This window comes from Corticium candelabrum, chromosome 10 (assembly GCF_963422355.1).
Source record: "Corticium candelabrum chromosome 10, ooCorCand1.1, whole genome shotgun sequence".
Taxonomy (NCBI): domain Eukaryota; kingdom Metazoa; phylum Porifera; class Homoscleromorpha; order Homosclerophorida; family Plakinidae; genus Corticium; species Corticium candelabrum.
In genome coordinates, this window is record NC_085094.1 from 7,905,270 (window position 1) to 7,920,269 (window position 15,000).

General features: G+C 40.1%; 4 protein-coding genes across 4 annotated transcripts in view; 3 read left to right on the plus strand and 1 right to left on the minus strand.

Annotated features, from left to right (window-relative positions):
• The window catches only part of LOC134185408 (E3 ubiquitin-protein ligase TRIM23-like), a 2,965-nt gene extending 373 nt beyond the window's left edge, over positions 1-2,592 (plus strand). The window contains exons 2-5 of the mRNA XM_062653187.1: positions 1-931; positions 1,521-1,631; positions 1,705-1,829; positions 2,099-2,592. The exon at positions 1-931 is cut by the window's left edge and continues 288 nt beyond it. Coding sequence (XP_062509171.1) covers positions 1-931; positions 1,521-1,631; positions 1,705-1,829; positions 2,099-2,299 — 1,368 coding nt within the window. The 3' untranslated portion in view covers positions 2,300-2,592. The remainder of the gene's footprint in view (positions 932-1,520; positions 1,632-1,704; positions 1,830-2,098) is intronic.
• Positions 2,593-3,558: 966 nt separating this feature from the next.
• Positions 3,559-6,923, plus strand: LOC134185907 (SERPINE1 mRNA-binding protein 1-like). The gene is made up of 6 exons (XM_062653790.1): positions 3,559-3,864; positions 4,805-5,153; positions 5,350-5,424; positions 5,480-5,602; positions 5,742-5,943; positions 6,467-6,923. The coding sequence occupies exons 1-6, from the start codon at positions 3,648-3,650 to the stop codon at positions 6,728-6,730; spliced, it is 1,230 nt and encodes a 409-aa protein (XP_062509774.1). The 5' UTR covers positions 3,559-3,647; the 3' UTR covers positions 6,731-6,923.
• A 648-nt stretch (positions 6,924-7,571) lies between these two features.
• Positions 7,572-8,704, minus strand: LOC134185980 (large ribosomal subunit protein mL55-like). The gene is made up of 3 exons (XM_062653877.1): positions 8,612-8,704; positions 8,500-8,554; positions 7,572-8,104 (listed from the first exon to the last, which is right to left on the minus strand). The coding sequence occupies exons 2-3, from the start codon at positions 8,550-8,552 to the stop codon at positions 7,762-7,764; spliced, it is 396 nt and encodes a 131-aa protein (XP_062509861.1). The 5' UTR covers positions 8,553-8,554; positions 8,612-8,704; the 3' UTR covers positions 7,572-7,761.
• A 168-nt stretch (positions 8,705-8,872) lies between these two features.
• The window catches only part of LOC134185599 (cystinosin-like), a 6,550-nt gene continuing 422 nt past the window's right edge, over positions 8,873-15,000 (plus strand). Inside the window, exons 1-10 of the mRNA XM_062653424.1 lie at positions 8,873-8,984; positions 9,048-9,135; positions 10,047-10,119; positions 11,344-11,456; positions 11,522-11,630; positions 11,697-11,722; positions 11,804-11,903; positions 12,869-12,988; positions 13,048-13,336; positions 14,944-15,000. The exon at positions 14,944-15,000 is cut by the window's right edge and continues 422 nt beyond it. Of these exons, the coding sequence (XP_062509408.1) occupies positions 8,933-8,984; positions 9,048-9,135; positions 10,047-10,119; positions 11,344-11,456; positions 11,522-11,630; positions 11,697-11,722; positions 11,804-11,903; positions 12,869-12,988; positions 13,048-13,336; positions 14,944-15,000 (1,027 nt within the window). The 5' untranslated portion in view covers positions 8,873-8,932. The remainder of the gene's footprint in view (positions 8,985-9,047; positions 9,136-10,046; positions 10,120-11,343; positions 11,457-11,521; positions 11,631-11,696; positions 11,723-11,803; positions 11,904-12,868; positions 12,989-13,047; positions 13,337-14,943) is intronic.

Sequence of the window (15,000 nt, forward strand, 5' to 3'; positions counted from 1 at the left end):
ATGTTACCACTTGTTCCATGTGATGAGGACCCGTCTCACTCTGCTAGTTTGTATTGTCTGACGTGTGGGACCAACCTGTGCGAGTCGTGTTCGACTTCGACTCACGCGGGTCGGACATTGACGAAGCACCGACGAGTCTCGATCCACGACAAGCCTCGTCAGCATCCCAAGTGTCCCGAGCATCCGTCTCATCCGACCGAGTTCGTATGCCTCGAGTCGCAGTGTTTGTGTTGTCTCATGTGCATTGTGTGTAAAGACTATGGTAAACATACGGGACATCGACATAATTTAGTGACGTCAGAAGCCGAGAAGACAAAAACATTATTACTCAGTTCACTGCAAAAGGTTCACGCTTTGAGTCAAGACGTACAGGCAGCGAACGAGCATATAGCGAAGGTCATACGTGAAATCCAGGGTCCAATCACTGGTAATGCAAACGAGCAACAAACCCGAGGAACAGCTGAAGAGGCATCTCAACGTGTTCGAGATCATTTCACTCAGATGCGAGACGTTCTAGCGAAGCAAGAGGAGGCTGGTTTGCAGCTAGTCAGTCAGTACGTTGACGACCGACTTCAATCGTTTCGCGAACATCTTGATAAATTGACTGCGTTGGATGCACAAGTTGCCAAAGTGTCCACCGAATGTCACCAGACTCTTTTGAGTGACGATATCAGAATTGTTCAGACGAAGTTCGAGGTTCTTGCTTTAGTGGAGAATATTGTTCAGCAGCAGGAGCATCACAGCCGTCTGATTTCTGAAGTGAAATGTGCGGAGTCTGAGATTCCGGTTGCGTTTGCACAAGACAATGCGGTTCATATTGGAATTAATGTGGAAATGAGGGTTCTTGTTCTTGGGCTGGATAATGCAGGCAAGACGGCCGTTCTATTTAAGTTAAAGCAAAACGAGTTTATACCGACTATACCTACAATAGGTGAGAAATTGGCTTAAGGTATGGTGATAGAAACTATTTATCAATAATAAATATCAATGATAAATAATAATAATATTATTAATATTTAATATTGATATTTATTATTAATATTTATTATTATTGATATTTTCTGTTATTGATATTTATTATTGATATTTATTATTAATATTTATTATTGATATTTATTATTAATATTTATTATTGATATTTATTATTAATATTTATTATTGATATTTATTATTGATATTTATTATTGATATTTATTATTGATATTTATTATTGATATTTATTATTAATATTTATTATTGATATTTATTATTGATATTTATTATTGATATTTATTATTGATATTTATTATTGATATTTATTATTGATATTTATTATTAATATTTATTATTGATATTTATTATTAATATTTATTATTAATATTTATTATTAATATTTATTATTGATATTTATTATTATTATTTATTGTTGTTTATTATTAATATTTATTATTGATGTTTACTATTAATATTTATTATTATTGATATTATTGATTTAATATCAACTAGGTTGTTGTAGTAGTGGAGTAAATGTTTATATTTAGGATTTAACGTTGAAACATTGGAACACGGCCATTCTAAACTGACGCTTTGGGACGTCGGAGGGATGGAAAAGATTAGACCGTTGTGGAGACATTATTATCATAACACACAAGGTCTAGTGTGTGTGATACACGATGACATGCAACAATCGTTTTTATGATTTGCTGTTGTGTTGAATGTGTGTAGCTGTTATGTATGTAGTTGATGCGGAAGACAGTGACCGGTTTTCTGAGGTGAACGAAGAGCTAAGCAAACTGATGGGGGAACCTCAACTGAAAGAAACGGGGATTCTTGTTTTGGCCAACAAACAGGTGTGGAGGCTGTTTCCTGTTTTGTGTGTGAACACACACACACACACACACACACACACACACACACACACACACACACACACACACACTGATACAGACACAGTCAGAGGCACACACACATGCATGCATGCACGCGTGCGTGTGCACACACACACACACACACACACACACACACACACACACACACACACACACACACACACACATGTGCACACACACACACACACACACACACACACACACACTTAATCGCTTCGACATGTTTTCAGGATGTTCCAGGAGCCTTACATTGTGATGTGGTGTCCGAGTCGTTGGCACTTCACAAAGTCTGCTGTGGACGCACGTGGAATATTATTGGCTCATCTGCTAGAACTGGTGAGGGTCTGAGCGAGGCACTGCAGTGGCTGTCTACTCATTCGGTCAGATTTCTTTTGGAAAGCGAGACAATTGAAGCCACTAGCTCTTCATGAAAACAACAAAAGTTACAGTTAGACGAGCAAATGCAGCCTGCAGTGTTTGGCAAAGAAGTGCATGCATGTACTACAGAGTTTAGAATGAAGGAAGAATGATGCTGACATAACTGACTGAATTTGAAAATAACTAGACAATAGCATAGCAGCATTGGTGTCACATCTGTTATAATTAGTAGTGCGCAGGGGTTTCCCCAGGAATTAATAACAGCGCGGCATTTTATTAATATTAATTAGCCACCGAGATCTTATCTTAAACAGAAGAAGTAACTTTAATTAATTAATGATTGTCAGACTTATTGGTGTAGCCACTGACATAAATGTCATGATGGCGTGGTAGGAACACATGCCACATGGATAGTCACTAGGTCAAGGTGATATGCATTACTGTCTTATCATCAACACAACTGTTAGATCATATAGACTACAGGTAGTGTTAGCTGACATTTAACTGAACTTGTACAACTTACTATGCATACTACTTAGTAGTCCAGTGAGCAAATACTGTGAAATTCTATATTGTTATTCCAGTTGAGTGGTTACTTCTGTAAATTGATCTGTAAGAGTACACTAAACAAGAATGATAAAAACCTCACACACAGTAAACAGTTACCTCAAATGAGGATTGACAATGAAAGCAAGAGTTACTTGACTACACAACACGTAATTATCTGCCCAAATCTACTTGACGGCAGACAAGCACCTAGTTATCTACAGGATTATGTGTACAAGGTCGCGTTGAGGAAATGCCAATTACAAAGCTGTGGGTGTGGTGAGCTGGGACTAATGTCACGTCTACGCGGCGCGACAGACTTGTAACCCTGTAGACAATTGGATGCTGCTCTGCCTTCAAGTAATTACGCTTTGGGCAGATAAAATTACGTGCTGTGCCGTCAAATAACTTTTGGAATTCCCTATCAACCATCATTTGAGATACAGTCATCACACCATTTGAGATACAGTCATCACCATAGCGCCATCACCACAGCGCGGCGCAGCGCCTCAGCGCCGCGCTATAGGGAAACCCTTGGTGCGTGCATGCCTGTGTGCGTGCGCAGGTGTGGACATTTGCGCGCGCACACCACGTTACCACTTGCGCGTGCGCAGGTGTCGGAATTAACGCGCGCGCGCGCAAGAAGTTTACCAGTTGCGCGTGCGTGTTTAAGTGCACGTGCGTTTTGACACCACGTGACTGCAAGTACAGTGTACGTACATCCGAGGCTAAAACGCGCACAAAGCTTAACTTTCCGAGCATGCGCAGTTATCTTCACCCAACACAGCGATGTGGGTGTAATAATTCGTCCATCCATTGCAATCCGTCACTCCGTTTCGATCAACCGATAGCAGGATGGAGAGTTCGTACGGTGTCGGCGTAAAGAATCGTTTCGACCTTTTCATCGACGACGAAAACGATCCTCTCGACGTGATGGCGGAAACAGAAAGACGAAAAGAGGATAGCAAAGACGTGAAGAAGGAGACGAAACCGGTAAAGAAAACAGTCGAGAAGAAAACAGTAGAAAACGTGAAATCAAGTCCAAAGAGCGAAACAAGTGGAAGAAAAGAAGGTAAAGTCAATCAGAGTGGCGGGTGAGATGTAGCTAGCCTCGGAGTCCAGATACCATGTGACTGGTTGTGTGTCTACAATCAAGTCAGTCAAACTGGCATCCGGTAGGCGTCTCTCGAATTATATGAGAACGTTTACGTTGTATTGAGATTGCCACTGGTCCTGATTTAGAGTGGAGATTTGATGAATAGTTGACACGTGTGTGATGCAATGTCTGGAATTGGCAGGCGTTTGTATTGATGCATGATTGCTTGAACTGACATTTTATCACACGAAAAATTTTGTCTTGAGATTTGCTTACATGCACTACTTCCTACACACGAAGTATAGAGACAGTCATGTCTCATCTTGATTCTGTGTGGGCCGCATGCACCAGTGAATCTGGCGTGTGTGATAGATTAGGTAGCCTTGGAGTCCAGATGCCACGTGACTGGTGTGTCTACAATCGAGTCAGTCAAACTGGCATCCGGTCGGCATCTCTCGAATTATATGCAAACGTTTACGTTGTATTGGGATTGTATTGGGATTGCGACTGGCGAGTGTTTGGTCCTGATTTAGAGTGGAGATTTGATAAATAGTTGACACGTGTGTGATGCAGTGTCTGGAATTGGCACGCGTTTGTATTGATGCATGATTGCTTAAACTGACATTTTATCACACTAAAATTTTGTCTTGAGATTTGCTTGCATGCATTGCTTCCTATACACGAAGTATAGAGACAGTCATTGATTCTGTGTGAGGCGCATGCACCAGTGAATCAGTGGCTTGTGACGATTAGGTAGCCTTGGAGTCCAGATGCCATGTGACTGATTGCGTTTATAATTGAGTCAGTCAAACTGGCATCCGGTTGGTGTCTCTTGAGTTATATGCAAACGTGTACGTTGTGACTGGTATGAACACCAAACGGAGGTTTTCACTTTTTCATGTTTTGTGTATTTTAGGTGATCAAGGAGAGAAGAAAACGGGCAAGGCTGATCGGGAGCGGCGTGGGCCACCATCTGGTTCATCCGATGATCGCGATCGCAATAGTACAGCACCTCGTTACGCCAACAACAATAACAACAATGAACGACGAAAAGTGACGTTCAGTGACTCTTCGAAGTCGTCAAGTACGGAAACGAAGGGCGAAGATAGAGACCAACCTGGACAGTCGTTTCGTGGACGTGGACGAGGGGGACGAGGAGGACGAGGGATGGGAAGAGTTAGGAGAGAATATGAAGGCAGAATTAGAAGAGATTTTGAAGGCAGAGGAAAGAGAGAGTTTGATAGACGCAGTGGATCAGACAAGAGGTAAGAATATGGTCGGGTGTATTGATGTTATGTGTTAATGGTAAATTTATACTAGCAGTGTGTGTTTGTGTGTGTGTGTGTGTGTGTGTGTGTGTGTGTGTGTGTGTGTGTGTGTGTGTGTGTGTGTGTGTGTGTGTGTGTGTGTGTGTGTGTGTGTCTTTGTACTGCACTGATGTTGTATTGATTGTATGTACAGTACTTACCGTGGACCAAATGAGAAACGTGACGGTGGAGGATCTCATAATTGGGGAAGCATGGCAGATGATTCTGGGTTAGTATCAACTCAACGTTTACTGTAGTGTGTTAAGTAATAATTGTTTTGGCAGTCAAGAGGCGGAGGTGTTTGATGAGGTGACAGGAAGCAAACAAGAGAAGACGACTACTGATTGGGCTGCTTCTGATGACACAGAGAAAAAGGAAGCATCTGAGGAGAACGTTGAAGAAACAAAGTAACTTGTGTGTGTGTGTGTGTGTGTGTGTGTGCGCACGTGTGTGTGTGTGTGTGTGTGTGTGTGTGTGTGTGTGTGTGTGTGTTTACAGTTGTAGTATGTTATCAATGAAGTAATAATTTTGAATGGTGTGTGTCAGTGAAGGTGGTGAGGAGTCTGCTGCTAATGAGGAAAATGCCAAGCAGATGACTCTTGATGAGTACAAGGCTGAACAGGAAAAACTAAAGACCAAAGCTCACTTTAAACTACGGAAACCAAGTGAAGGCGAAGACTCAAAGAAGTGGGCAAAGGCTGTTCCTATTCAAAGAAGTGACGATTTTGAGACCGAGTATGCAAAAATGGTAAGTATTGGATAAGCAAGACAGACATGAACAAGTAGGACAGACACACTGACAGAGAGAAAGACAGACAGACGGACTGACAGACACAGGCAGACAAACAGACAGACACGGGCAGACAAACAGACAGACACGGGCAGACAGACTGATAGACACGCTGACAGACAGAGAGAAAGACAGACTGACAGACACAGACAGACTGACAGACACAGACAGACAAACAGACAGACACGGGCAGACAAACTGACAGGGAGACAGACAACAGACTGACTGACTGACAGACACACACACTAACAGACAGACAGACAGACACACACTGACAGGGAGACAGACAACAGACAGACTGACTGACAGACACACAGACAGTCAGACAGACAGACAGACAAACACACTAACAGACAGGGAGACAGACAGACTGACAGACTGACAAACATATTTGAACATATGAATATACAGAATGCGACAGACAACACACACATTTGCATACAAATGTATTACATGCAAGCCATAATAGCTTTGTGTCCAGGACGACGGAGACAAAGGACACAAGTCAGGCAGAGTGAAAGAGACAGTGTCTAATATACGTATTCGTTTCAACGACCCTCCCACAACTCGTGGACGCGGACGTGGACGCGGTGAAAGTGACTCCCGAGGCGGTCGGGGTAGTGGACGAGGTCGTGGTGGCAGTGGCTACTACACTCGTAGACAGAACTCAAGTGAGAAGAGCCAAGCAGACACAACTCCAAATTTTGAGAATCAGGAGGATTTCCCGGCCCTTGGTGGCAACTAAAACTCAACGAAAAAAAGTTGTTAATAATGACATTAGATTCACAATGGGCACACGGTTGGGTGCTTTTCATCTCATCGGAATGAACAAGTAGTTTGCTTGTTTGTATTCGCTGCTGCTGTAATGAGTAAAGAAGACAGTGAATAGTGGTCGGTGGGTAGAGCTATGGGCTTCAATAGATGTCGATTGAAATGTAGTGTACTAGGAGGTAGACACGCCCACGCAAACGATTGGACCCAGACAAACATTCGGACACGCCCACGCAAAACATTCATGCGCGGACGCACCCACGTAAACAAATGACCCACACACAGCCACGCAAACAATCTGACCTCACGCAAAAATGACAATCAGACCCATGCAAACGAAGGAAATGAGACGCCTACGCAAACAATCGGGTCCAGACACGCCCTCGCAAGACTAAGGACACGCCCACGCAAACAATCGGGCACGCCCACGCAACACAATCATATCCTCCCCGGATACGCTCACGCAGACCAATTTGACCCCCTGCTGGTCTCACACATTAGCAGCAAATGTCAGGTGATTTTGTCAGTCTGTTGTTGGGTTTACTATGTCACATAGATGGTCGGACATCAGAGACATTGTGCGATTGGCAGCTACTTATACAGTACACTAGCTGAGTAGCCTGTTCTTCGCTGGGGCAAATTAATTAATTAAAATAATTAATTATCACAAATTCCCTCGTAAACACATATTCGGTCTGTGGTTGGGCGGAGACAACACAAACTCCCGGATAAATCATTTCCCGTATGTGTGACTAAACACCTACCCGGATATACTGGAAATATCTTGCTATTATCGACTATTAATATCTCACTGATTTCTTCAGTCTGTTGTCAGCATTTTACTATTTGGTTACGACGATTTACATGACATTCATGTACATGTATGCATGCACTATGACTTAGATGGTCGGACACAAGACATCGTGTGCAATTGGCAGCTATAGCTACTTATATAATATGTAGTTAGCATGACTACTCTATTTCCTGACACAACAGCTGTTGTCTTCAGCTATTTTTGAAGATGTCTGCATACTGTCTCTGATTGAAGTCGTCGTCGTCAAGTCCATCATCAATATCCTCAACCTCTACAGGTGGCTTTCTCCTCTTCAGTCGCTCGGCTTTTTGGTCTTCAGATAATGTGCTCAGATCGATAGGTAATTTGATGATCATGTGGGGCCACTTGTGACGAATTCGAATCGTCGATCCATCGGAGTTCACCAGTAACAATGGATACGTTTGTGCTATGACCTGCTTGTGACGTGGTAAGGGAATGAGTTTTGTTTCCGATTCCGTCTGGAAATGATCCGCTTGAGACTGAGGCTGGCGTTTCTTGCTTTTAGTTTTAGCACTGTAATAGTTGAAATCAACATGCACCGTTTATGATTCAGATTTAATGAGACGACTGACCAGTCTTGCTGGTAACTCAATCAACCATATGGTAGGAAAGTATTTTTGTAAATAAGCAAATATGTTTGTCGAAATAATAAATAAATAAATAAATAGATAACAAATAAATAAATTGATAATAAATAAATAAATAAATAGATAACAAATAAATAAATTGATAATAAATAAATAAATAGATAGTTAATAACTAAATAAATAATAAATAAATCCAAGTATTAATTAATTTCAATAAGTTGACTAACGCGCGCTATCCTAAGCTGCCCCAGAAAACTAAAAATTTGTGGTTCTGAGCGAGTGATCCCAAGCGTGCATCTTTACCAAATAAATAAGGCTTACCTTGCACAGCGACTGAGAGGAAAGAATATTCGTAAATGACGAGAAGAAATCATTTCTAGATGTGAATCTTCAATGACTCGATGAAATGCTAATTTAGCTAATAAGAAACAACCTTAGAAGAGCTCTCGTGTTATCAAAATATGCCAACGTAGCATCTAGACGTTAGCAGAGTAGAAACAACCCACCACCTAGAAGCAGATAGCGCGCGTTAAGTAAGTCTACGTTTTGAAACAGAAGCCGCGCACGGGTAAGTATTATTATAGTACTTGCACTTTCGTCATTTGCTCTGCGATAGCTATGTATCACTATGATGGTAGTATCCATAATAATTTACCCTTTGCGGAGTGCAACAGTTGCGCGAGGTTTGGGTCTCCGAAGGTGTGCTGAGTAGTAGTTTATTCACGAGATCTGTTGAGTAACCCAAACGAACGTCATGACGCTTCGTTTTCGGACTCTATTTCTCATGGCTGCGTTAGCGCACACAGGTTTACAGTTGAAATGATATATTTTAGTGCCCGTTTCGTGCCTAATTTGCTCATTTTGTTCAGCCTGCTCTGTTGATGGACTCTACATTACCTTTTCACATCCAGACAATGTTGTTATTGGGAGAAACACGTCGTTCACTGTGACTGTCAGGTACCTAACTGGCTCTATCACTTGACGATATAAATAATCGTTTTTCGTGTGTGTGTGTGTGTGTGTGTGTGTGTGTGTGTGTGTGTGTGTGTGTGTGTGTGTGTGTGTGACTGTGTGTGTGTGTGTGTGTGTGTGTGTGTGTGTGACTGTGTGTGTGTGTGTGTGTGTGTGTGTGTGACTGTGTGTGTGTGTGACTGTGTGTGTGTGTGTGTGTGTGTGTGTGACTGTGTGTGTGTGTGACTGTGTGTGTGTGTGTGTGTGTGTGTGTGTGTGTGTGTGTGTGACTGTGTGTGTGTGTGTGTGTGTGACTGTGTGTGTGTGTGACTGTGTGTGTGTGTGTGTGTGTGTGTGTGTGTGTGTGTGACTGTGTGTGTGTGTGTGTGTGTGTGTGTGACTGTGTGTGTGTGTGTGTGTGTGTGTGTGTGTGTGTGTGTGTGACTGTGTGTGTGTGTGTGACTGTGTGTGTGTGTGTGTGTGTGTGTGTGTGACTGTGTGTGTGTGTGTGACTGTGTGTGTGTGTGTGTGTGTGTGTGTGTGTGTGTGTGTGACTGTGTGTGTGTGTGTGTGTGTGTGTGACTGTGTGTGTGTGTGTGACTGTGTGTGTGTGTGTGTGTGTGTGTGTGTGTGTGTGTGTGTGACTGTGTGTGTGTGTGTGTGTGTGTGTGTGTGTGTGTGTGACTGTGTGTGTGTGTGACTGTGTGTGTGTGTGTGTGTGTGTGTGTGTGTGACTGTGTGTGTGTGTGACTGTGTGTGTGTGTGTGTGTGTGTGTGTGTGTGTGACTGTGTGTGTGTGTGTGTGTGTGTGACTGTGTGTGTGTGTGTGACTGTGTGTGTGTGTGTGTGTGTGTGTGTGTGTGTGTGTGTGTGTGTGTGTGTGTGGTGATATGATAATTTATGTTGATGTATTACAGAGGTTTAGACGTGCCGGATGCTGATCTGGAAATTAAACCAAAAGAGAACGGCCGAATTCACGTAGTTTCAATGGTAAACAGTTTTCTACTTACTCTGTTAATTAAATTGCATGGTGTAATAATGAGCAGTTGTTTTATTCTTTGTTAGGAGACACTGACATGTACAGATAGAAACATAAGAGATAAGTACATGCATTATGGTCTTTAACTACAGGTAGTCAAACAGTGGACTGCCTTGCTAAAACATTTTAGTCAAGACAGACAGACAGACAGACAGACAGACATACATACAGACAGACAGACAGACCAACAGACATATACATACATACATACAGACAGACAGACATATACATACATACAGACAGACAGACAGACAGACTAGACATTGTCACAGACAGACAGATAGACAGACACACACATACATACATACATACATACATGCATACAGACAGATAGATAGACAGACAGACAGACAGATAAACAGTTGCCTGACTCTCTCAGCACCCAATTTTTTCCTCATTAGTCTTAGTTATATATAAGTGTTTTAGTTTGCTGTAATGTTAGCTTTCAATTAACATTAGTCTAGTTGTATTACTGTAGTTCTTTGCAGAATTGTATCATAGTTTGATGTAAGAAATAAAAAAGACAGACAGACAGACAGACACATACATACATACATGCATACAGACAGACAGACAGACAGACAGACAGACACATACATACATACATACATACATGCATACAGACAGACAGACTGACAGGCACATACAGACAGACAGACAGACAGACAGACACGTTTCTGTAGAGTTTTAGTTTGGTAGAGATTTTGTGCGATTGGGACAGTAGAGTTGCTTAGTTGTGTTGAATGTAGATTTCAATGTTGAAATTATATGTATTGGACAGACAGACAGACAGACAGACAGACAGTCAGACAGACATATTAAGGGACTGAGTGTCATACATATACAGTATTTCAATAAAATTAGTAATAACACGTTGTCACAGCTATCAAATCAGACTGGATAAGTCGTGTACATGTGACTTACATTGTAAAATTTATCCAATCACAGATCTGCTGGTTTAGATCGAGTTACTGTTAATCAATAATAAATAAATAAATAATACACTGAAATTAAAGTCGATGTTCCATGTCATCTTTTACTTTATACACATTGATATCAACTAGCATTTAGAGATATGGCTTAAACAATAACACTGGAGAACTAAATTAAACAATAGCAAGGCAATAAGCTTATTGGATGGATATACTCACATCACACTTGTCTGTACACTGCAGGTCGAGCTAAGAAATGACACGGACATCACACCCATAAAAGTCGAGGGCCTTCAAGCTGGCACTGCCTACATTACATTCAACTCATCAAACGAAGCCGTTAGGGCTGCTGTTCTGTAAGCATTTTGGACTCTTCGTATCACATGAAATTACATGAAATTTATTAATCATGTTTACTCAGTGATATTGAGGTGTCTGTCACTGTGATTCACTCTGAGCCACTTGATGTTGCAATTGTAGTTGTTGGATGGATATACTTCTTTGCATGGTCGATTTCGTTTTATCCACAGGTTTGTGACTTAACGCAACGTGCGTTTGTGTTTTAGATTTTATGATTTCATTTTGTTGCTTTGCAGATTGTGTATAATTTTCAGCGGAAGAGGTGAGCTTGTTGACTGTCTTGAGTTGTTGTATTGTGTATTGGTTGGTTGTTTTGTGTTGTTGATGTTGTGTGTGGATGTAGTGTGGTTGGGTTGAACTTTGATTTCTTGGCTTATAATATCACTGGATTTCTTCTCTACGGTTTGTTTAATGTTGGAATGTATTGGATTCCGGAAGTGAAGGTAAACAGCTGTAACATATAGTACAGAGACGGACAGACAGACAGACAGACAGACTGACAGACAGATTGGAGGAGCCGCAGCCAAGCGGCGAGAAGAGAAAGCACTCCAGATACAAGAAAGAGAGACTTCCTGGTGGCACGTCTGTTTCCCTGATTCCTTTGGTCTTGGAGCACTACGGAAGATGGGGCAAAGAGGCATGGAAGTTCCTTCAAAAGTTGGCAGAGCAGTCGTCAGATGAATTTGGTTGGCCCAATCCTCCAGAATTCTTAGATTTTTGGAGGAAAAGATTTGCAATCCAACTGCAAAGATGTAATGCCAGTGTCATCAGAAGAAAAGTGTCAGCACTCTGTAGTACTCTAGCAGTACCTACTTTTTTAGCCATTAGTTGGCTGAAAGCTGGGTAGTAACATAATGTTTTAGTTGCTATGTATACACATATGTGTATTTTCATGTAGCTTGCAAACTTTACTTTTCTGCCTTTTGTTGATATGTATTATAGTTTGATGTTTGAAATATATGTATTGACAGACAGACAGATAGACAGGCAGACAGACAGACAGACAGACAGACAGATAGACAGGCAGATAGACAGACAGACAGACAGACAGAGAAACTGTACAGCCTTATATATAGGGCTGGTTTCTGTAGGTTTTAGTTTGTTAGTGGTTATGTACGATTGGGACAGTAGACTCGCTTAGTTGTGTACGTAGATTTTATGTTGAAAATATACGTATTGGACAGACAGACAGACACACTGAGAAACAGACAGACAGACAAACGGATGGACACACAGACAGACAAACAGACTGAGAGACAGACAGACAAAATGATTGATTTATTCTGCTAGAATCAAGGACAGACAGACAGATAGACAGACAGAAGGATGGACAGACAGACAGACGGACAAACAGACAAACACTGACACATACACCCACCCACACGTTGTTTGAATTGCTTGTATTTAGGAAGAATACAAGAGGAACCATCCAAACGGAGTGAATCCTGTCTTACTAAACGACGTCGTGTTTACATTGCACGCTATTGCAGCCATTTCATTCACTATCTTCCAATGCCTAATATTTGAGGTAAGCTCTCCTTGACGTTTCAACCAGCTACCCACTTGTAGTAGCAATCATTTCAATAGCGAGGAAAGCAACGAGTTTCAACGGTTGCTCGAGTGCTTGTCAGTCTTGTGGCTCTCTTTGTGATTGTGACCATAATTCCTACAAGTATTGGAACCATCACATGGCTTGATTATCTCTACTACTTTTCGTACATCAAGCTGGGATCCACTCTCATCAAATACATCCCTCAGGCATTCATGAATTATCGTAGAAAGAGCACTGAAGGCTGGAGTATCGGCAATATTTTGCTTGATTTTACGGGCGGCGTCTTCAGCGTGCTCCAGATGTTTATGCTCGCATATAATCATGGTGAGTGTCTGAATACTGTATTTGGTAGCTACAAATGATTTGCCGCTTGTATGACATAAAGACAGAAAGAGCAATCACGTGATTAAAGTTGTTTGTGTTATATGTATGTATGTATGTATGTATGTATGTATGTATGTATGTATCTTTGTATGTATCTATGTATGTATCTCTGTATGTATGAATGTCTGTATGTATGTATGTATGTATGTGTGTATGTATCTATGTCTGTATCTATGTATGTATGTATCTATGTATGTATCTATGTATGTATCTATGTATGTATCTATGTCTGTATGTATGTATGTATGTGTGTATGTATGTATATATGTATGTATGTATGTATATGCTTGTGCACTTTGATCGAAAGTTGGTGGTACATTTGAGGAAATGCAGTGCATGACGATGCATGTTTGATTGCTACATATTATAAATGATGATCTTTCTATGAAATCACTTTAGGCATTTATTGATGCATTGACGTGTTTTAGTAATTAATTTTAGTATTAATTTTTATATTGATATTTACTATTTTTGGTGTACAATCTAAGGGTTGACATTACTGCACTGCATGTACATCACAATATATCAATCATCATTACTAATTTAATTAATATTATTACCAATTTAATTAATATTATAACTAATTTAATTAACATCATTACTAATTTAGCTTAGTTACTAATATGTCGTGCTCAACCAGATCAGTCTGGTTTGTAAAGTCTATTACAAGTACCGGAAGCAAACCCTGCTTCAGAAGTACTTAGACCATCACAGCTGTCTAGAAAGAAGACATGACTTTACGAAGGATCCGAGTAGATCCCAGAAGCACTGTTTTCTGTAAGTGCTGCAGGTTGTGATGACCTGGAATAATGTCCAGCCACCGTGCAATACCTGCGTGCACTGTGCCCAAAGCTCCCAAGACCACCAGAACCACCAGTGTTCGACAATGCCACGTGTGACTTATCTCCACTCGCAAGTCCCTGTACTTCGCTGACTTCTCAGCATGTTTCTTGCCAATGTTGCCCTCAGCAGGACAGCTGTATTACTAATTTAATAAATATCATCACACTACTTTAATTAATATTACCGCACTAATTTAATTATCATTATTACTAATTTAACTTAGTTACTAATATTACTAATTTAATTAATATTATTACACTAATTTAATTATTGTTATTACCACAGGTATTAGTTTAATTAATATCAGTACTAAATTAAATGGTGTTATTACTAATTTAATTAATATCATTACTAATTTTATTAATTACATTACCAATTTAGTTCATTACGTTACTAATTTAGTTAATATATTATTAATTTAATTAATATATTATTTAATTAATATATTATTACTAATTTAAGTAATATATTATTACTAATTTAATAATATATTATTACTAATTTAATTAATATATTATTGCTAATTTAATTAATATATTGTTACTAATTTAATTAATATATTATTACTAATTTAATAAAAATATTACTACTAATTTAATTAATATATTATTACTAATTTAGTTAATATATTATTACTAAATTTAATTAATATATTATTACTAATTTAATTAATCACATTGGAAATAAGACGATTTTGCATCTAGATGACTGGAATTCCATCTTCGGAGATGTGACTAAGTTTGGCTTGGGCTTTTTCTCAA

Bases quoted from the DNA above. Each gene is read 5' to 3' on its own strand.
- LOC134185907 (XM_062653790.1), top strand. From the start codon at position 3,648: ATGGAGAGTTCGTACGGTGTCGGCGTAAAGAATCGTTTCGACCTTTTC. The intron at 5,154-5,349 runs GTAAGAATATGG...TTGTATGTACAG, and splicing joins CGCAGTGGATCAGACAAGAG to TACTTACCGTGGACCAAATG. The intron at 5,944-6,466 runs GTAAGTATTGGA...CTTTGTGTCCAG, and splicing joins AGACCGAGTATGCAAAAATG to GACGACGGAGACAAAGGACA.
- LOC134185980 (XM_062653877.1), bottom strand. From the start codon at position 8,552: ATGATTTCTTCTCGTCATTTACGAATATTCTTTCCTCTCAGTCGCTGT. The intron at 8,105-8,499 runs GTAAGCCTTATT...CAACTATTACAG, and splicing joins CCTCTCAGTCGCTGTGCAAG to TGCTAAAACTAAAAGCAAGA.